The 22,403-nt window shown below is 39.4% G+C and overlaps 1 protein-coding gene across 1 annotated transcript in view; it reads left to right on the top strand.

Annotated features, from left to right (window-relative positions):
* Positions 1-22,403, top strand: part of nt5dc1 (5'-nucleotidase domain containing 1) — a 72,461-nt gene that overhangs the window by 27,233 nt on the left and 22,825 nt on the right. Inside the window, exons 7-8 of the mRNA XM_040126132.1 lie at positions 9,867-10,041; positions 16,851-16,948. Coding sequence (XP_039982066.1) covers positions 9,867-10,041; positions 16,851-16,948 — 273 coding nt within the window. The remainder of the gene's footprint in view (positions 1-9,866; positions 10,042-16,850; positions 16,949-22,403) is intronic.

The following is a 22,403-nucleotide window of genomic DNA, read 5'->3' as shown; positions in this document are numbered from 1 at the left end:
CTATCTCTGAGGACGCGACTACATGTAAACACTACAAATCCACAATTGAAATATAAATGCCAGTTCTCCTCTGTTAAAATGAGGGTCAACCCATTTTCATGTATAAAAGGCTCTGTATGGTATTTGAGTCCATTTATCATTCTCCTACAGCTTTGTAGCAAATGTATATATATGGTATGTTCCACGGTAAGACGTCAAGTATCAGGGTGGGGATGTGCACTGTTATGTCTGACTTGCTAAATGATGTTATAGCGATGCTTGGGCTTTGATCTGGCCTGTTTGCTCTTAGATAAGCTAAATTTGTGTTTTGCATGCAACAATAACAGTTGAGGGACATTGTGTACAGTATCAAATAAACAACAAACTACTGTGGAACTATGCAGTAACACTAATGATAGTCTAATGATAGCTGGTAACACCAAAGACCTTTCTTAATGTTCTTATATTCTGAGATGACAGTAGTTGCAGTCAGCTTAAAAAGCCTTTTACTAGCCCGCCTCACTGTTATTGTGGTTGTGGACAACACAATGAATTTGTGAGGTGGTTGCCATGTTGAGCTGCAGCGTGGCAACATAAAAAACATTGTATTGTACTGTGGGGATGCACATGGATTCGGGCCAACAGTGTTGTCTATATAAAGACCAAGACGAGGGCAAGTGAATAATCTCATTTAATAAGTACAGGCCTGCCGCCCTTGGTTGGGAACATGGCGGTATTTCCCTTGTCTTTTTTAGCATCTCAACTTATGACTGGGCCTACTAAAGGCCCGGTCTCACCAGTATTTTTTAAGACTGAAATTTCAGAACAAAATCAGATGATTTCAATGGAACTGCCACAGTCAGCGTATGACTTGCAAATAGAGTTCCACTCCATTTGTCTTGACCTCTAAGGGAACAGAGACCTGTAGAGTCCAAAATAGAGGAAGCTTTCACAGTAGCTGTGTCCTACCATCCAATTTTATTTATCCACACTTTGCCATAGTATTAATTACTCCATGAAAGAGATGGCTAAAATGTGTTTAAAAAATTTCTTCATAGACAAATACAGTAACATAAGTAAAACTTTCCAGAGTTTCTATCAGTAACTCCATGGGAAGCATGTGAGAACGCTCCCTCCGATTCATCATGTCCTACAGAAACCAGAGTCTGCAGCAATATACGACGTCACACTGAGAGATGGGGTCACTGCGGCCATGAGAGGGCTACATACTATACATCTGGACTGGATATGGATGTGTTTTGTTGGGTTATTTTGCACAGGTAATCAGAAAGCCATTCCAAAAATATGCTTGAATCATGCAATTAAAGATAAGACAGAGAAAAGAGGCAAAATAAAAGAGGAAAATAACTGTTTAAATTAAAATTTTAAATGATAGACCTATTTATGGAGATTGTATGCATATATACTTATGAGTCAACTGATATAGCTTCAGTAAAGCCAACATGACTGTCAGGAAGTAGAAATTTATATTTCCTTGCTTCCCACATGTATTGTCTCCTAAGAGTCCTCTAGGAAGATGACTCCCAGCATGCTCCTGGTGGCCTGATGGTAAGCTATTGTTTATGGAGATTGAACCTTGAGATGGGAGGATTGTTCATCTCTGCAAGTGCCCTAAACCCCCTATGATTAAAACAAACCTGGCTGGACTTGCTCAGGGTTTTACATGTTTTGCTTTCTGTGCTTTCTTTATTGTTTTAAGAGTAAGCAGGATTCGGCCAAGATGGAAAAACTTAAATATATTTAAGTTGAAGGGCAATTTAACTTGTGTGTTTAACTTTTGTTTAAACTGTGCAGCAATATGCTTTGAACCGGATATTTTTTCTATGTATTTTGGATGCTTCTTGGATTCTTCCTGTTAAGGCACCTATTACGTTTCAGAAGTGAATGTAGAATGGGATGTGAGTTATTTTACCTTGTAGGGGAATTCAAGATACAGTCCTCTTGAGATCAAACCTTGAGGTATGAATCCTCACAGTTTTAAAAGATAGTGTTGGCTAAATATAGCTTTGGTTTGCTATAATGACAGATTGCAGTGTCCCTCAGGTTTGCTCAGAGGGGAAAGTGACTGTGCAATTGGTGTCACTTTTTTTTTCCACTACCATTGTTCTTTGTGTTGCCTTTCTCTCCACTTCAGTAACTTTTCTTCACAAATGGGGAAATCTGTGAGATAGAAATCCTTAAAGACAAAATTTGCCTGACTGGTGAACTAATGAAAGCTTCCCTGCCACTTCTAGGTGTGTCATAGTATCATGTTCATCAAGAGGAGACACGCCTCTTTCAGTAAAATAGCTCAAAGTGAGACCACATGGGACTATTTCAGTACCTTGGTGAAGGTATATTGTATTATAGCCTGGTTCCAGACCTCTGATACTTGGATTTTTATAGATTCAAATAGGCCTGGTGCTGTGCTCATTGCCAGCTGTTTCCCCCGGCCGTAGAGACAAATGAGCCAATTAGAGCTCTGTAGGTGGGATTTAAAAATAAGGTTGTCATAGTCCTATGCCAGAGCCAAAAAGTAGCTTCAGAAAAAAATTCTAACAGAAGACTTACAGAAATAACAGCTCTTAAATTTGCTTATTTCCTCAATCAGCATTAAACGATCGATAATTGCACATAAAAATCATCTGCTGCAGCTTAATGCAGACATATTTGTGTGAATTTCGGTAACTTTCCGAAACTGGTTTCGGAAAGTTACAAGTTGACAATTAGCATTCAGCGACATTACAGTTACTAATCCAAGTAAACATCTGTTACTAAAGCATTTTGAGGGTTCGGTTTATATGATGGTTTTACCAGGGGTTAGATTGGAGGTATCAGTTTCATATCTGTGCATTCATCGGCCAGACTGGTCTGCAATGTATATTACTTTTGTGTTAGGCCTGGAGGTGGGGGAAGCGACTAGCCTCAACCAAATAGGAGGAATACGTCCTTTGGTAAAGAAATTGTCTTATAGAATCTTCTTATCTGACTAGGTAGCCTCTCTGGTAAACCTTCATTCAGGAATTACCTGGGTTTTTCTCTAAAATGGGATATTCTAAATATTCTGTGTTAAATTCAGAAAATTTGATGGATAGAAGATGTGGTCATAGAGGCTTCGGAGTTGTTTGAAGGCACCATTGACAATGCTAGGCCGTAGTGATGGGGGAATCACTATGAAACACTTGTGTTGAAAATGGTTCACTGTATCAATGTAGTTGATACAGGGAACCGTCAGTCAATAATAACATCTCCTGGCCGAACCCGTGGAATTGCATTTGTATGGTTGGATTTAAGGAGACATGATGAAATAGTGTTCTTACTGCTTCCATTATTGTTTATTTGTTCAGTAAAGCCTATAGTATATTACAAAAACTAATCAGTTTTAAAAAGAGTTTATAGCTCTGCTTTTGAATACTCTGGCAGGTTGACAAGCACTTCTAGTATTCAAAACCAGAGCATCCCTTCTCTGATATGGGTGTGACATAACAAGGACTCCATCCTATAGGTTTATTTAATGACCACCAGTTTCAGCTATTTCAGCTTTGTTTCTGAGAAATTATGTTTTGTCTGTCATTTTGGCATGGGAGACAGCTTAAAATTACAATACCCATGAGCCTCAGTTGCCACTGACACAGAGAAGAAGCTGGTCAGGGGGACGAATCAGGGTGGTAGCAAATTCAAATGCTTCGTCATCACAGTTAACAAAACACAATCGGATGTTTCTTGCTGAAACATCTTGCACCTTGTGAGTAGTTAACTTCTCCCTGAAAATTTTATTTACAAAGGCTTTAACCTGTCTACATAGTTTTCTAAAACGGTGGTTAATATGTTTAACTAATTAATTAACCGGTAGAGTTTCATGCCAATGTCTGTGAGAAAAATCAATAGGAATTTAGCTTTTGGAACCAGGGTGCCGAATATAGTTCCTCCCACAACTCTAAACCAAATGAATGAACAACATGGGAATTCATTCTTATTTTCAGGCTAGGCATATGTTGTTTCCTTGAAATGTTTTGTATTTTACTCTTCCATTGACATCTACCTATGTACTATAAAAGAGAGCAGCAAATCTTACATACTATAAATTTTACATAACTGCGTTTGAAAGATATATGTAGGACAATCTATATAGACGTCAGTCTTAGAACGTCGCCTTTTGACAGGGTTTTTATTTAGTTATTTTTCATTTTGTAGACTCTCCTCCTTTGTTACCGACCAAAGACAGAAATAAACCTGTGTGCACTATGAGACACATAATGCAGCAATTTGTGGTCGTACTGCTAAAAATGGAAAGTCAACAGGCAAAATGGCCTGGCCATTGTCTTCCACGTGGTTGCAACAGGTGCTGGAAAACATCGTTTGTCTGGATGAATTTTTAAGAGAAAACCCTTGAGATCATAGCTTTTCTATATATATATATATATATATATATATATATATATGATGCTCATTAAGTATGATGACAAAATATTTGTTATGATAGCCTTTATCTTCCCTGCTGATTAACTCAGGGATAAAGAAAACGAATGTGCCTCTAGATTCTTCCCCGTCATCACTTTTGGTGTGGCTGTTTGTGAAACGCTCCCGTGCTTGGCCCTAATTTGCACTGCAACTGTTGATTCATGTATCCTGTTAGGCCGCTTTGATGTGTGAGAAAGATTGAACTGCTGCTGGTTGTGGTTCTCTCTCTGACGCTGAGCAGTTCTGTAGTTGTCGGGGCCCGACGCCCAGCCTGCACGGCACGATGCCCAGCCACAGGCTTGCGGGCCCCCGGGGCACTTCAGTCCTACATTCACAGCCAGATCCTGCAGGGGCACATCTTAGTCCACCACACACAGGCACGCTGTAGTAAGCTGGCACTGGTGATGGCCCAAGCAGTGTTTTAAATATGCTCTTCTCTTAGGTATTTGTAGATTATTCACATGTTGCTCTCAAAATGCACCACAGTATCAACCCTGGCTCTACTCTCAGTCTAATGCCAGACAGAGGGCTAAAGAGATAAAAGATGATGAGACAGTATTTATCCAATTAGAAAAAATTATCTTTCGGAGGTTACACTGAGGTGAGTCAGGGCTCCAGACCCATTTTCTATATTCACCCATTCTGTTCTAATGTGAGGCCTTTCTGAGGCTGAGAAACCTCTCCATCAAGCATACACAAACATTCTAGACTAATAAGCCAATAGGACACCACAGAAATATGTTTTATACTGTATTTCGTGTAGCTGCAGCCTTCATTTCAAGTGAAGCCAAAGACTTTTGTTTGCGAATCATCTCCCTCTGGTCTCTTGATGTTTCATGTCAGTCTCCACTGTCACCTATTCGAAATAAAAGCAAATGCTCCCAAAAATAATAACAAACATGCTTTTATTTAGTAGATTATTTTTTAATTACCACTAAGATACAAATTAGTATGAGAAATGTAGGTGAAGGGAGATTGACTTCTGAGGATGTTTCCTCACTTATCCTAGAGCAGAACTGATGTAGTCTTGTCAAGATAAACAACCAAGACACAAAGAAACATCAAACATCACAGCCTTGCAATTGGGAGGACCATTGATTCCTTTATTCTTCATGTGTTCCTTGATAGTGTTTTAATGTGCTACGTGCTGTAGCACATTAAAACTCGTATCGAGTAGACCCAATCCTTGGCCCTTGTGTCAGCTGTGTACTTGGGTAGTAAATTTCAGGTCCTGGTAGAATAAAACAGCTTCTACTCTGTATTTCTGCAACATGGTATTTGACGGCTTGAACATTACACAAAGGATGATGGCAAGGTCAGTTTTATCAGAACACACACACACACACACACTGGCAGGGGAGCCCTCTTAACCTCCCTCGGCTGACCTCCCTGGCTTGGGTAATGAGGCAGGATGGGCTTTCTGCTGCAGGGTCCCAGAGGAAGAACCCCCCTCAAACTGAGGACCAAACATTGGTCAGCATGATCTGCTTTTTCTGTTTAACTGAAGGTGAAATGGTCTGTGGACGCAATTAAAACTTCAGAAGAAACTTGTTTCAAATCAAGCCCAGATGCTTACATCTGGGACATGTTCAAATGTGTGAATTTTGGGCTCCTGATTGGGATCTGAGCCCTTAGTTGTTTGTGTTTGTCGTCATCTTCTGGATAGAACCCTCTACTGCCTCCTCAAAACTGACCAGGACCTTTTTCCTTCCTCAGGCTAGTCCTGTGTTCCACCACATGAGGGCAGCATGTCCACACTTTTCACACTCCTACTGCAGGATTTTCATGAGCCGCTTGAATCCATCATCCACTTTTTAGGCTCGCGCACAAGACGTGAGTAGTTGTGATTTAGCTATTTCAAAGAAGCCAAGAGTCTGTGCCTATAATTTCTGATGTCAAGGGAGGTAAGGGCATTGTGCTCAACTCCACAAAATAGGAATAAGACCAAGTCAGCCTCTATCCAATTTCTCTTATGAGATGTACGGTACTTTTTCTCTCTGACTATGTTAACATGACAGACCTGTTTGTTTACATCTGGATCAAGAGGCCATCCAAAAAGACTGAAAGCTTAAAACAGAGGTGCCATAAGATACACTCCCACTAATGGACCATCAATATAGACGTTTTTCCAAATGAAGTCAGGGTCCAGTTGTTTAATCTCATTTCTACAAATGTTTACCAAGGTGGCAACTTTAAGGGAATATAAAGGATTAAAGAGAAATATGTTTTGGACTGTCTTTGCTTGATTGACAGGCTTTGAAAGGCAAAATGTTTTGAGAGAAATGGGGATGACATCCAACAGACGTCCTTGGCTGACGTCATATAATTTTTCTGATTAAATTTCCCTTCACATTGTGTCTGAATTGAAACTTCTGGCCAAAGAGAAATCAAACTTTCCATTTTACCTTCCATTGCTGAGCCATACTCTGCTTAGGTGCTGTGGTGATGATTGTGGTGAAAGAAATAAAATTTTATTATTGACATGAAAGTACAAACATTCCGATTTTAAATCCGCGCATTCATGCCGTGTCAACTGAATGGGAAGAATGGGAAGACCTTAGCCCGTAACGCCCAACGGCAAAAAATGCAGCCCAGTCCATTGGTGAAGAGAAGACAAGAAAGATGTTCCCAGCTCACTTTTGCCACAATGCAAAGTGATGCAACATGACGTCATCTAACAAGGCGCAGCGATGGCCATTCAAATACGTTCGAGAGCACATTCCTGGTAGATTGCTTTGTAATGTCAGCATTGTATTTCTACTGTTTACCTCGCTTAAGTCGTGCAAAAACATTCACCGCCGTGATAACTTTCCAGAGTGTTGTGTTCACGGATCTGTGACTCAGCCTGGGCTTTGTTTTTTTGGGTTAATATGGGATAAAATGCACACTGCAGCTTTGATGGGCTTGGCACATCAGAACCATGTGATGTATCAGGCAAAAAAAAAACGAATTAGGACAGTTTGGCCCACAGTGTAAGCAAAGTCTTTAACTATGTCTATGTTGCTCTGAGGGCCTAATGATGCTCCTGAGAGGCCAGCGCTTACTGCCAAGGTAAACACCTAAGCTAATGAATACACACCACTCATCCACACCCTGCCCTGTTTTTCTATGCCCTCTTTTCTCTTGCTTGAGAAAGAAGCAATGGCACTTCTCACTCATTGGTTATTCAGCTTGAGAGCAAATACCATCTGTAGGCCGCTTCATTTTTCTGTTTTGATAAGGTTGCACATGTCTCAGGGTTGAATCCGAAATGTGTTCTGCTCTTTACATCATTAGATCATGCCATTTAAATGTAATCACATAGCAGAGGAGAGGGCAGTGCTTTTCTGTATAGCTCATAAGGGGTTTCCAGTTATTGCAAACCCTCAAGAGACCATTTTGTCAAATACTCTCTACACACATACTCTCAGTACCAAGAAAATTACACTATCTTGTAACCTAGTATTCACAATGGATGTACCATTATATACTGCCAATCAGCATCAAGTGCCTATATTTCGTTATAAGTTATGTTTTCTTCATGAGTTTTTACATTCAGCTGAGAATGTAAAGTCAAGAGTTGTATTCTGTTATGGACTGGGATTGTGTAACAGTGCACATAGTATTAGAGCACTGCCATATTTAGCTCTGTAGAGTATGCTTACAAGATGTACTGAAGGGCAGTTGGGGGGCTTCAAAGTGAGGAGAGCCCACAGATGGTGCCTCAGAAGTGAGGAACATGACCCTGAGGTCTCCTTTATTTCTGTGGATTCAAATGTAGAAAATTAAGCAGAACACAGCAAAAACATACATAAATTATTAGCTATACACCGGTTCCCAGCTTGTAGAGATCCAAAGAGACAATTTTAAATGTAATGAGCATATGATTGTTTGCCAATCTTACTTGTATGTATTTGTTTTTTGTCACTAATTATAATCTATCCTTTTTAAGCTTGTCCAGCATATAAACTTAGTAGTTCATGGAAAGGTCTTAAGTCATAGCTACTGTTCACCATTTTTTTTCAGTCTGTAAAAATTTAGTTGTAATATAGAGAATTGGAAGCATGTGCCCTTTGGTGTCAGCCTGTAACAAGCTTGTTTCCCACTATGTTGTAAATACTGCAGTTTTATTTATTACACCCATGCCAAATGCTTTCAGAAGCTATCATTAATAATCATTAATTTTCCAAAATGTATTGCTTTACTGTGCCACTTTCTGGTGGGTTAGTGTTGAGCTAGCCAGTAACGTGCTAGTACTAGCCTGCCACAATAGCCCACCAAGCTAGCTGGTGAGTTATCTAGCTTAGTCACTAATCAGACTATAATCTAACAGAGTTTATCCAACTGTGACTATGTCACAAATCCCTCCCTTTTTCACTCATTCACTACTCCCCGCATAACAGACACTCAGTATCACTGACAGGTGAAGTGTCACACAGTTGGAATTTTTTTTTTTTACCTTTAAATGCGATGCATTGCTTTGGGACTATTAGCAGAAAGTAGTGTACATACCATACCCACAGTACTTATTTTTGTTCCATTGTGGGGACTTTGAGGGCTCTATAAAGTATAAATTAATATAATTCATCGAATTCAGAACCTCAAATAAAATAGCGGCCAGTAAATATAGTGCCCTATACAGTAAATAGGGAGTTATTTCACACACAGCCTCCTTTGTACCATCGACTGCTGTCTCATAGCTGTTTGCAAACCATGCCTCTTTTGTGGGGCCATTTATACATCAATAGAACAGGGTTAAATAGAGGTTGATGGTACAACACAGCTAATAAGCTATGATAGCTTACTCTTTTTTGGACTCTCTGGCTTTCTGTTCCCTCAAAGGTTTGCACGGTCACAACAGTTTGCAATTGGTCAAATGCGCAAATTTGCGTGTTTACTAGAATTCACAAAAGTGGTACTTGACGTAAAGGAATCTTGCAGATTTGAAAGCTGAACTCTCTTGTTGCTGTTCTCTCTTGTTTCTTTTTTACCTTCCTTTTTCCAGGTCTATAGATTTGATTGTTTTTTTTGTAAATTTTTCTTTCTTTGTAAATACAATATAGCCCATACAGATGAGTGACAAATTGAAGGAATATATAACCATACTATCAGTAGTGTTGGGCCACAGTGAGCCTCCAGAAAAGCTTCAGTGCTCCTTGTGATAGATAGTCCAAGTGTGTGAACTCTACTGAAGGAATAAACAGCATTCTTTCTTAGGATATTCCTTCATATGGTGTTTTGATGTTGGTGGTGGAGAGAGCAGTCTAACACATTGTTGCAAAATTTTCCATTGGTGTTCAACTGGATTGAGAGGTTGTGACTGTCAAAGCTGCTGCATATGATCATTTTTATACATTTCACAGACCATGATAAAACCCTCTGTATAGTCTTAAATGCACCTTTAAAATCAAATCCAGCTGTCTAACTGTGTTGATGTCTCTGTACAGAGGATGCAGGGACTTACTTCCCCAAGGTGAAGAGGGACCCAGGCCAGTACTTGCAGCCCTGCTCGGACTCTGTCAAGACCTGGCTGCACAGCATGAAGAATGCCGGGAAGGTCCTCCTCCTCATTACCAGCTCTCACAGCGACTACTGCAGGCTCATATGTGAACACATCTTGGGGTAAGACTGCCCACATTGGGACTACAGACTGGCGCCCTCCTTATTAAGACCAGGACATGGTCTGAGTGCTCACCATAACAGCCCCCACAGGATTTATAACCTGAAAGTCTTCTCAGCCCCTGCTGGCGGTTTGGCTTTTACCTAAACACACAACATTCCTACAGTTCTCACATGCCATCAGTCATTCCTTTAGTCAATGGTGGATCACATGTCTGCCTTTGAGTTACCATCATCATCACACAAACATGCTATACATATATGCAGTGGCTTCAGAAAATATTTGGACCCCTTCTCTTATTGCACACTTTATTCTGTTGTACAATTTATTTTAAATGTATCAGAATTTAAGATTTAAAAACTTTGCCCGTCAATCTACTTTTAATGACAAAGTGAAAAAGTTTTTAGGAATTTTTGCAAATGTGTTAAAAATCAAATACTGACATCTCTTATTTTCAAAAGTATTCAGACCCTTTGCTGCAGTTTAAACACTTATATTTAATAAAATATTAGTGTTTACTTTTTAACTAATATGCTTTAAACCACAAGAAGCTAGTAAAAGGTGGCAGAGGCTTGTAAATGGACCTCGAGTTAAGATTATTTTGTCCGATATTTTTTATATTAACAATAGATCAAATTACTTATTGTCATCATCTCTGCAGTTCTCTATGAAGCGCTTTTAGCCTTGTTTATCTCATTGTTTGGGTTTCCTTCTGCTCGAGACTGTTTCCAGATGTAGTGACCCGCAGTTAAGTACTCATGAACCTAGTGTACACTAGTTGTCCAGGACCAAGCAACAGACAGACAAAGTAAGCGACTACCTGGTGAACATAGTGGAGCAGCAAAAGAGCTGCTGAATGCTCTTTTTCTTAGGAGATAGTGGAGAAGAGAACAGACATGAAAAGAAAGTGAATATAAGACTCACATTTGTCAGGTGACAAGAAAACACCTGGAAATAAATGCTAATGTGGTGCTGTGTCTGCTAGATATATTTAAACAAGCAATTGTTTGCTGATACATTCGCCATTACAATTTTAAAACGTCATATGTCAGATGTTGTATTTACAGATTGTTCTGCTTCCCAACGGGGACCAATAAATATATTAAATCAGTTATAAAATATTTGAAATTTGCCCTTTTCTCATCTCAGTTTCCCTCATTTGGTCGGCTTTTCTACTATTAATGCCTTTTATTAAGGCAGTGATGTCTAACCCAACAGCATAGCTAAACATAAAGTATGAATACATATTGTAAACATCAGTACCTAAAGCTGAACTAACAGGCATTATTTTTACAATAACTTTGAAAGTTTATTCTCGACTTTGGAGATAGTAGTTTGATCTTTACCACTTACCTTACCACTCCCCTAACACTTATTAACTTAAAAGCTAAGTGGTTTTCAAATTTAAAGATAGCTAGTTTTAAAGTAAAAAGGAGCTATAACTTGAATTTGTACTTGAATACTAATATTGCTTCATGTCTGCTGGATATGGAAATAGGCAACTGTTTGCTAACAACAAGTTAGCCATAACACCTTTAGAAGGTGATCAGGACAAGAGGACAACCAACAACAAAGGGGTCTGCCAATTAAATACATTAGTTTTACTGAGTTAAATTTCCTTATTTGGCAAGGTATATGGTAACTGGAGTCCATGTGCTCATAGCTAGCTAATTGTTATCAGTCCAGATGTAACACTCAGCACCTCATTTTATAGCTGTAGGTGTGCAGCGAAAGGGAATATTCTCTTAGTTTAACACGTAGTTTAACACTGGCTTTGTTAATCGCTGGCCTCCCTCTGTGTGCAGTGCACACTGTGTGGTTTAGGCTTATTTTTGTAGCCTAAGCCCTTTTATAACCTCGATCAAGCAGCAAGAGGACCTTGAAAAAACACAATGTCCATGTTGCTGCTGTGATTGAACAAACATAATCCTCTGTTGTTCTTTGTAAGGTGTTGTTATCTTACACTGAACTCAACCGATGAGGTGGTCTGCTTTTTCACTTTTCATGCTGTGAGCTGATTGTTCTCAGTATAACCCAAATACAGGTCGAGTTATGGCAGTTTTGCTCTGGATGCCAGTTTGTCTCACATGGCCTCTGCAACCCACGCCTACCCCACCCCACCCTCTCTCAAGGTTTCCTGTTAAGCAGTGAGCAGCCTGGTCCTTCCCTTTGTTCCTCACCCCTTTCTCCTGCTCCCCTGCTGTTCAACTGGCTGCCCTCTCCCCTCTTGTGTCCATGACCTCCAACACCGCAGCATGCGTTGCCTCCCAAGGAGAGCTGCAAGAGCCCTAGCTCTGTATGAGTGTGTGTGCTCAAAATCATATTCAAATCACTGCTTTACAAGGTCAGGGGATGCAGATTTATGTAGTGATAACTAGAAAAGGAAATTAAGCCGGCTTCATCTTGGCAGATGTGTTTCATGGAGATGTAGCTTGTTCTCTGATAGGGTTCGCCTGCTTTAAGATCCTTCCTGTTTAATCTATACTCAAAGTGTACCTACCTCTTCAAAGAAGAACTCATTCAATTCAGGCAACACGTTACCAAAATTTCATTCTTTCTGTGTCTGTTGTCACCACTTCACTGTTGAGAAAGCACTTTGTTGCGAAAGATAGCCACTCCTACCTCACTACGCAGTACATACTTCTTTGTCAGTGTGGTGAAACCGGATGCAGGCCAGTGACAGTCAGCTGTCAGAAGTAGCACAACAAGGCCAAAGCTGTCTGACAGTAGACTACTGACCAACACCCAACAACCTTTACAGAGAAGCTCCTTTTTTTTTTCATTTACTGCTGGAGTGCAGCATAGTTTATTGATTTGTTATTTTTTGATGTTGATAAAATGAAGTGCTGTGTGTTACGTCTGGATTGAAAGCAAATAGCTAACTATGACCAGATGTACTCCAGTTACCACATACCTTGCCAAATAAAGAAATTTGACTCAGTAAAACCAATGTATATAATTGACAGACCCACTGGTTGTTGGTTGTCCTCCTTATATTTAGGGTTTAAACTTTCATTAATTGTTTGTGCTGGTTAGTTCAGCTTTAAGTACTCATATGTATGTATGTTTACAATATGTATGCATACTTTATGCTACCATTTTTGTGTGGAGCTACTGTTGGGTAAGACGCCACTGCCTTAATAAAAGGCATTTGTAGTAGAAAAACTGAGATGAGAAAAGGCCAAATTTCAGATATTTTATAACTGATTTAATATTTTTTTTGGTCGCTGTTGGGAAGCAAAACAATTTGTAAATACAACATCTGACATATAACGTTTTAAAATTGTAATTGCGAATGTGTCAGCAAACAATTGCTTGTATTGCTTTGTCGAGAACTGCAGCGATAGTGATGATAATTAATCTGATCTATGGTTAATATAAGGAATATTAGACAAAATAATCTTAACTCAGGGTCCATTTTCTAGCTTCTGCCAGCTTTTACTAGCTTCTGGCAGTTTAAAGCATTCTAGTTAAAATGTAAAAACTAGTATTGTATTAAATATAAGTATTAAACTGCTGAAGGCACAGTGTGAAGTGTGGGAACTTATATACACAGGTGTGTGCCCCATAAATGTGGTAAAAAACACGAGTGACATATTGTTTATAAGTAGTTAAATATCATGGTAGTAAAGTAGGCTAGATTAACAGAAGAACACCAGAATCAGCTGAGAGAACAGTACCTTACCATTAGCCACTTTACCAATTCATGCAGAAAGCCTAACAATAAGCTACACAGGTTTTTCCTAGAGCACTTTAATGTTACTTTTAAAGTTTGTTTCAGGCCATACCGTTAGAATGAGTTTCCTTTCATCAGTGTTAACGTTACTCGGCGGCTAATATCAATAGCTATATGCTAACAGAGCAGCTAGGGCCATTGTTGGCTGTGAGAGGAAGGGAAGGGGGAAGACTGGCCTCTGTTTTACATTATGAAAAGATTGACATGAGCTGATAAAGGCTAATACACGTTTGAAGTAGTTTCTTAAGACTAAAATGTATGAACTCACCAACAAGCGAGCAAGTTAGCATTAGCAAGCTGTCATCTCTGCAGGCACAGCTGAGTGTAAATGCAAACTCACCACCCAGTTACTCACTAAAATACTTCATTATCTGTATGCTTTTGATAATAAGCCACAAAGAAAAATTTATTTAGTGATATGCTTATATTATGGGGTTCTAAATCGACACACCGGCCCAAATAAGTTAGAACTGCATGGCTTTCAGTAGTAGCATAACCAACTGTCCATGCCAGCCAGCTGGCAGGTGGCCGTTGCTGAGCCCAGTCACCTCATGAAATGCAATGCCCAGACAAAAATGTAGGAGTTGTAATTCTACTGCAATGTGAGAGCCAACAAAATCCAGAAGAAATCCACTGGTGTCTAATGATGAATTCCTTCCACCGTAGCAACAACACAAACACATTGTGCTTGCTGGCATTGTAGTCCCTGCAGCCTGTACTTCATGAGCGTGCTCTGGTGCTGTGGCACACTGAACCAGGAGCTGAGGCCTGATGGACCTGTCCTAATGGACTTCCACAACGTTCATATGTCAGAGTTTTGGGGAAAGCATTAAGAGCGGACTGAAACCCTTTTGTCTTACAGGGAGCATCTGTTCACATCAAGTTTTGGAACACCACAAGTTTTAAGTAGACATCCAACAATGCAGTATAAAAATAGGAGAAAATCACAAGAAGCATATGTCCCCTTTAATGCAGCAAAAATTCCCAGCTGGACACAAACTAGGAACATGGGACATGTGGTTCATGGTTGGTGCCTTAACCCCTAGGCCATCAGGGCACTTGACAAGTACTTCTCATCTTTTTTATATGTATCTAGCATTATCTCTAGCTTTCCAGGTACATGTTTTTAAACTTAACAGCCTGTTTTAGCTTGAACACATCTGAATTTGGAGTTGGAGTGTCCCAGATCACATAATAGATTTTTCACAGATTTTGTGGGGGGCTAGAGGAGAGAATTACTGGACTTTCTCTGGAAAAAAGAAAGTAACCTCTGTTGTAATAAATGCCACAAAATGGGACCAGCATCAATAGGTAGTGTAATAAAGTGACTGTACATGTAATTTATAAACTCATAAATGTGGTTTTAGAGTGAAGTTTACCTTTAAGTATGCAAAGTTGAAATTAGAAATTATGATTCAGCCAGTGGGGCAGGACTGATTGATTTGGTAAAGTTTGGAAGAACACATAATGCAGTGTGTAAGTTCGGACCACATGTTGAGTGAAGAATACATGCATGCATTCTTGAACTGATTATATGAAATTTCCAAACTGTAAAAAGCCGTGGCCTCGTCGCCTTCTCTGCCTCCTCTGACACTTACTCTGGTTGTTCCATCATCTGCCATTTCCGCTACCTGGGGAAAGCTACCAATAGCTACCAGCGAAACAAACGCGCTGTCCTCTTCCTGTTTTGCTTGTATAATGTCAGGTGCACTTTCTTTCTGCTGTAAATCAAGCCATAATTTTCCCGGGAGATTTCGTGCCCGGTGGCAGACAGCCTTGCATAGCAAAATCTAATCTAAGCCAATCTAAACGCCAATGGTGTCATCATTCTATAGCCATTACATTGTGCAATGAACATTTACTTCATAATGAAGTACTGAAGAAAAAACTTGTCTATTGCTGTTTTAAATAAAAGGCCCTTAAAACCCACTTAACTTGCATTAAGCACTGACTCTAATTTAACCTTACTGTACCGTAGTTCTGCTTTCTGTTACGATGCAGATAAAGTGAAGTTGAGAGCTGATTGAACCTGGAAACCTGGAATTCAAGTTTTAGATAGTCAAAACTGAATAACACATATCTTTATTTAGCTTAATTTTGTTTTATTCTGTCATAAGAGTGTCCTGGATGTTTAAGGCTTTAGGGCACTTCCCATATAAAAGAAATGTCCCTCAGGTTTGTGTCTGTCAGCGGACCCTGTTGCATGTCATTCTCTATCTCTCCCTCCCCTTTTTACCATCATCTATTTAGTGTCTAAAGGCATTATTAAAGGCATTAAACCTTTTTATGAATTTTGACTATGCCTGGTATTTTTTCTGTGTACTCAAACACCTGTAAATATTCTGGTGCTTAGCAATATAAATATTTTTACACAAGTTGCTGTTAAATACTTCACCCTATTAGCAAAATTTAACAATTTTAATTATTTGGTATGTTCTAAATTTCTTCTTTCTTTTCAATAAGGCAAATCACAAGGTAAGATATAATTTAATGGCAAAGGTTACTTCAGTCATATAAGTCATAATGTGGTTACAGATATCTTAAATGAGCTTTTTAACTAGTCATGAACAAATTGTAGAATCAGTCTATACAATAGTGGCTCAGTGGCATGTACACATTTCCATACATCAAACTGATTATTTTACATGTTTATAAGTTCCCAGTGAGATATCCTCATTTTATAAGACTGCTGTTTGCCTGTCACTATATATGGAAGATTGTATAGAGGTTCTTCTTGCATATAGTGTACATATACATACTGTAGGTCTGCTTGGAGACCACCCAACTCTTGTCTCACTTGTCTTCATGACTGTAGCCCTGTGGGAGTGTATATTGTGTATATACAGTAGTGTTTACTTTATCAGACTAAGTATTCCTTATTCCTACAGCACAGTGCTGTATGTTTACATTGTTTATTGCACCATGCTTTCCATCATCTGTACAGACTGTTTGGCTTCACTGAGCTATTTGTTTTTGTGTAACTCAGTGTATTTGGATGCTGTCCAGGCATTGTCTTTCACAGCTGCGGCCAGGCGCCTGTCACAGAGGTCAATATTTTTTCTCTGGCTGTAACAGGAAGGATTTCGAGGAGCTGTTTGACATCATCATCACAAACGCCCTGAAGCCTGGTTTTTTCTCCTTGGTGCCCCAGCAGAGGCCCTTCAGGACCCTGGGTGAGTACTTTTTAAAAAAAAATAATTTAAAAAGCCCATCATAATTTTGCAGAGCCCAAGCAGATGTCTTCCAATCACTTTTTTTGTCCAACCAATAGTCCAAAACCCAAAGATATTCTGTGATATCATTGATATAAAACAGAGGAAAAGTTTTGCGGAGCTGAAACCACAAACTATTTTAGATTTTTGCTGGATAAATGACTTAAACCATTAATATAGCATCAAAGTTGTTGCTGATTTATTTTCTGTAAATGAACAAAAAAAATCTGGTAATTTCAGCCATATAATTGAAAAAAACATTTTTTAATGAGCCTGAGGGTTGACTTTCCATTCAAATAGTTAGTGTCAACAACGTGATGGAGATTATTAGGACTTGATTAGGACTGTACAACTTGTCATTATCAGGCAATAATTATTAAAACTATATTATTTGTATGACCTGTTGATATGTTGGACCAATGTGATATGTGGACGATTCCTTTATTTTAGCCATATTCAGTCATTTTTGTGTAAATGTGAAAACTCCTTGCCAATTTTGAATGTATACAATTATAGGCTGGACTGGAACAGCGGGGCTAGCCGAATAAATACGGATGTCCATGATGGAGTGAGTGAGTGAGTGAATGTGTGATAAAGCTACACCATTGATGAGCTGAATGCCCTGTGACCAATGCTGACGTTACACCGTTGGTTGACTGACCGAGTGTTTCCCCATTGGCCGTTGCTCTAATAAAATGACTTGGCCCAAACAGTTTCTATTGATTCATTCTACAAGTAAATATAGCCCAAATCACAGCATCGGTGTTGTCTTTAACTTATGTGTGTGGTGATTTTGTCAGACAACATTGTGGTTATAAGATCAGGATTCTAGCAGTGCAGAGCAGCAGCTTGGAAATGGCTCGGCAGTGACTGCTAGTTAACATGTCGTCTTAATGGGCCACGGTACAGTCACTATTTCATACTTGTTCTGTTGTCGGACAATAGAAAGAGAAAAACATGTAAATGAGAATAGCTTTATTTGGCTGTATTAAAATACTGTATATGTGTGCACAGAGAGTAGGAGAGAACCAAATAGATAAAGGGCGGTCCAGCCATATACTAGGTTTTGACTTAGTCTTGTTATCTAACTTTGTGTGTTAAAACTCCCTCCCCAATCTGGTTCACAGCTGATTTTTGTTTGTTTGTCTTTTTGTTTTTCTTTGTTTTTCTTTTTACTTGCTTTTACTGAGAAGCAGAACTTTCAAGAAAAGCTTCAGAAGGAATAGTTTAGTCAAGACCAGAAGTATCTGGACAGTTACACATTTTAGGGGTTCAAAAATAATTGGACGGATAGGTATGAACTTGAAAAATCCTTTGCAGTCAATTTCTGCCTGACGTCTTTGACCCACAGACAAACTGAGATCAGGTGATTGACTCGGCCAGTCGAGGATATTCTACCCCTTCACCCTGAAAAGCTCTGTGGTTGCTTTGGCTGTATGTTTAGGATCGTCGTCCTTCTGAATGATGAAATGTCCTCCAATGAGTTTTTTTATGTATTTGACTGAATCTGAGCTCACAGGATGCTCCTGTGAACCTCTGCCTTCATCCTGTTGCTTCTGTCAGCAGTGAAATCATCAATAAATGCCAGCGGGCCAGTTCCATTGGCAGCCATACATGCCCCAGCCATAACAGGAACCACCGTTATGGCTGGGGAGATTAGGTCGGGGCTTTGGGTCATGATCTGTTCCTTTTTTTTCTCCATAACTTCCTCTTTCCATCATTTTGACAGAGGTTGTTTTTGTTTCATCAGTCCATAGAACTTTGTTCCAGAACTCTACTGATTTCTTTTTGTGTGTTTTTGTGAACTGCAGCCTGGCTTTTCTGTTTTTGAGGTTTATCAGCGGTTTGAATCTTGAGGTGAATCCTCACTGGATGGTTGATTTGTTGACAAGGACACATGTACATCCCCATCTTTTAGAGCCTTCTTGACCTGTTGTGCAGTCAGAAAGGGGTTTTCCTTCACCATGCAAATGATTTTTTGCTCATCCACAAGACTTGTGCTCCTCAGTCGAGCAGGTTGTTTTTGCCATTTTCTAGTTTTCCTGTACACACCTGCTTCTTCACAGTGTACCCAGCTGTTGTTTTTGGCAAACCAACTGTCTTTGATATCTCCCTAGTAGATTTTTTTTTTTTTTTTTTTTTTCAACCTCATTATTATCTTCTTCACTTTCATGGTCACCTCTTCAATGCACATATAGACAAACAATTCAATAAAATTTCAAGAGGAGCAGTAAAAAAGTCGTCCCAGTACGGCTACCATGGCAATGTCCAAACCTCAATCTAAATAACAACTCCTAACTCTCAGTCACCTTTAAATCACATGTGAGCTTTTTTTGTGCCTGAAGTAACATTGAAATGAACACACCTGCCTAGGAAACATTTAGTAGCCATGTATCCAATTACTTTTGAACACCTCCTCAAATTAAAGCTGAGACTGGGCACTTTAATGTTGTATCCATTATTTTTTATTTTATTTTATTTTATAGAACAAAAACAATGCATTGTCCAAATACTTCCATTCTTGACCATATGTGCTTTCTTTCTGCGAGTGATATGAGAAGATGGATACCACCTTGGGCGCAGTGACTTTGTCTAGCATCACAGAGTTTTGTCGTTGCTGTGAGTTTTCCAGGTTTGGTACCATTGTGCCTTTACATGCACCAAATCCTGCAGCTTGCAGCTCAGTACTTACAGCAACACACCGACATGAGATTGATATTGGTCTTTTCATCTCACTACCAGAGAGAAATAACAGCATTTTCTAAAATATTGAACTAGTCCGTTAAAAAACATTAAGAGGTCCATACTTAAGGAAGTTATGCACATATCCATGTGTAGTGTTTAGAGAAAGGGTTTGTTCACCCGAAGTACTAAAAAAAAAAACATTTTCTCACTTCCTCTATTGGTATCTTTTCTTTCTTTTTTTCTCTTTTCTTAATAATCATAACAGTTTCTGGAAAGAAATGTTTCAGTTTTTAAATTTCATTTTTTAGAACTTTGAGCTGTGCAAACTATTTTCCATTGTACTGAGGTGGAAGAAAAAAATCTATCAGATAGTTCTGATTTTATTTGCCCAAGTTTTAAACTATCTGCACTTAAAGTAACTAATATGTTGTGTTTTGTTTTGTTTTTTAAATTTGGATGAACTGATACTATGATGAAGCTGTGCTTTTTACACATTAGTAATATCTCTTATAATATTTAAATATATTGTAGGGAATCAGTGGTCAGTCCAGATGTAATCTCAAATTCTATATTTAATATGAAAATTTCCAGCAGCTGTTAGTTGTCTCAGTGAGATTAATATCATCTGTCAGCATTTCATTGGCTCAGATCCTGCCATCTGGACTCCACATAACCCCAGTTACCTTTGTGGGCTTTCTCCCCTCTCTCATTAGCCAAGGCATCTGATCCTGGATGCTCATGTTAGAGGTGTGCACTGACAGGGGGGCAGCCTGCTGGAGTGCACCCCTCATCTGGATTGTCTTCTTGCCAGGAATAACACAGGGGCTGCATTATGTGTGAAGACAGGATGATCTACACACTAAAATATTCTCCTCTTTCTCTCTTCCCGGGCTCCTCCTGAGTTTTGCCACGTTGGCAGAAAAAAGCATCAGCATCCGCTCTTCCCCTGGCCTCCACTCCTTTTTTAGTTGGAAACATCACTTGTTATTCTGCGTGCTTAAAATTTAATTTTTTCATTTATTCGCCAATAAAGTTTAAGAAGAAATTGACAGTTAAAGTTTATTACTATAGGGCTGATGATTAAACACTTTCCAAGGATGATCAGTTCAGTGTCATGATGTATTTGTAGGGAGTGTATACAGCTAATTATCAGCTTATAAATTATTAGAGAACTTCCAGTTCTTATATTAATAGAATCATTATCTGGTGCATTTCAGTGTGTGGTTTACATGCTCTGTCTGCGCTTGTGTGGGCTATTTACTTTACTTGCAGGTAAGGTAAATAGATCTCTAAATTACCTGTAGGTGTGCATTGTGATAGACTGGTGACCTGTCCAAGTGTGCCCAGCCTCATGCTCAGTGCATGCTGGAATAGACACCAGCCCCCTGCAATACTAACCAAGGAAGGTAGCTATAGCAAGTGAGTGTATGGATCAACAAAGGTTGTGTTAGCACTTGGTTTACAGGCATTTTACAAATCCAACTTAAAAATGTGACATTTCAAAAGTAATGTGGGCACTGTACTGCACCGTTGTGATGAGAAGGGTGCTGAGCTGGAGGGCAAAGCTTTCGATTTACCAGTCAGTCTATGTTCCAACCTTCACCTACGGTCAGGCACCTGTATCTGAGATTGCAGATACAGGTGCCTGAAATGAGTTTCCTTCATATGGTGGCTAGGCTCACCTTCGAGACAGGATAAGGCTAGTGTTATACTTGTCTGTTAGGGTCTGAGGGACGTAAAGTCTGACATCAGAGGGTGTACAGGCTCTGTGCAGATGTCCATGCACCTTCCATTTTATTGTGACTTGTTCATTTGGCCAGTAGGCTACAAGGGCACCAACTGAACATGATCCGGACTAAGTGGACTCAAGTGGACTAGAAAGAAGTATAATAAGAACAACTATGTGTCCGTGGTTTCCGCAGCTGTCCATGTGCGTGTCTGCAAAGGAGTATAATTGCGGCTTAAGGAGTTCAGACATCCGGAGGAAGCTCGGCGTAGAGCTGCTACTGCTCCTTTGCATTGAAAGGAGACAGTTTTTGGTTTTGGGGCCTCCTGGGCACCTTCCTTGGGTGGTGTCCTGGCATGCCCAAATGGTAGGAGACCCTGGGATATGCCCCTTCTTTATTATTGCATTTACATGCACTCAAGAAACTAGGTTACTCAGAGAAATCAGGTTTTGTAGGTAATTGGAAAAAAGGATTTATACTTGAAAAAAAACAAAAATAATTAGGAACCCAGTTAGGCGTATATACATAGCAGAGAAATGAGCGTTCTACAGGATAAATCTAATCCCAAACACTTGTTATGGAAACCAGGTTTTTCATTTATATGACAGTTAAGAAATCAGTTTACTGGAAAAAGCCGACTGTATCTCAGTTACGTAAATATGACTGTAGGCTTTTCCATTTAGAACAAGAAACACTTTTGCCTTTAGACGTGTTCCATGTTTCATGTTCCTTTGTACCAAATAGTTATTTGAAACAAACTTCAATCTTAACATAGTTTGTACATTTACAGATGCAACTTGTTTATATTAGTCACGGATAAGGCTACAGTCAAATATTTAGAATACACATCTGGCAGCACCTCACTTCCACCCACTATGAGATGGGCGGTGCCCCACTGTTCATCAGTGACGCAACTGCATCTGTTGCAACCCCCTGTATTATCAAACATGTAACACTTAGTACACGTGGGGTTTTATGTGTGCAATGAATTGACATGGTTGTGC

This window comes from Xiphias gladius, chromosome 4, assembly GCF_016859285.1.
Source record: "Xiphias gladius isolate SHS-SW01 ecotype Sanya breed wild chromosome 4, ASM1685928v1, whole genome shotgun sequence".
Classification (NCBI taxonomy): domain Eukaryota; kingdom Metazoa; phylum Chordata; class Actinopteri; order Istiophoriformes; family Xiphiidae; genus Xiphias; species Xiphias gladius.
Note: the sequence above shows the minus strand (reverse complement) of the source record. Positions and strands in the feature narration are given on the sequence as shown.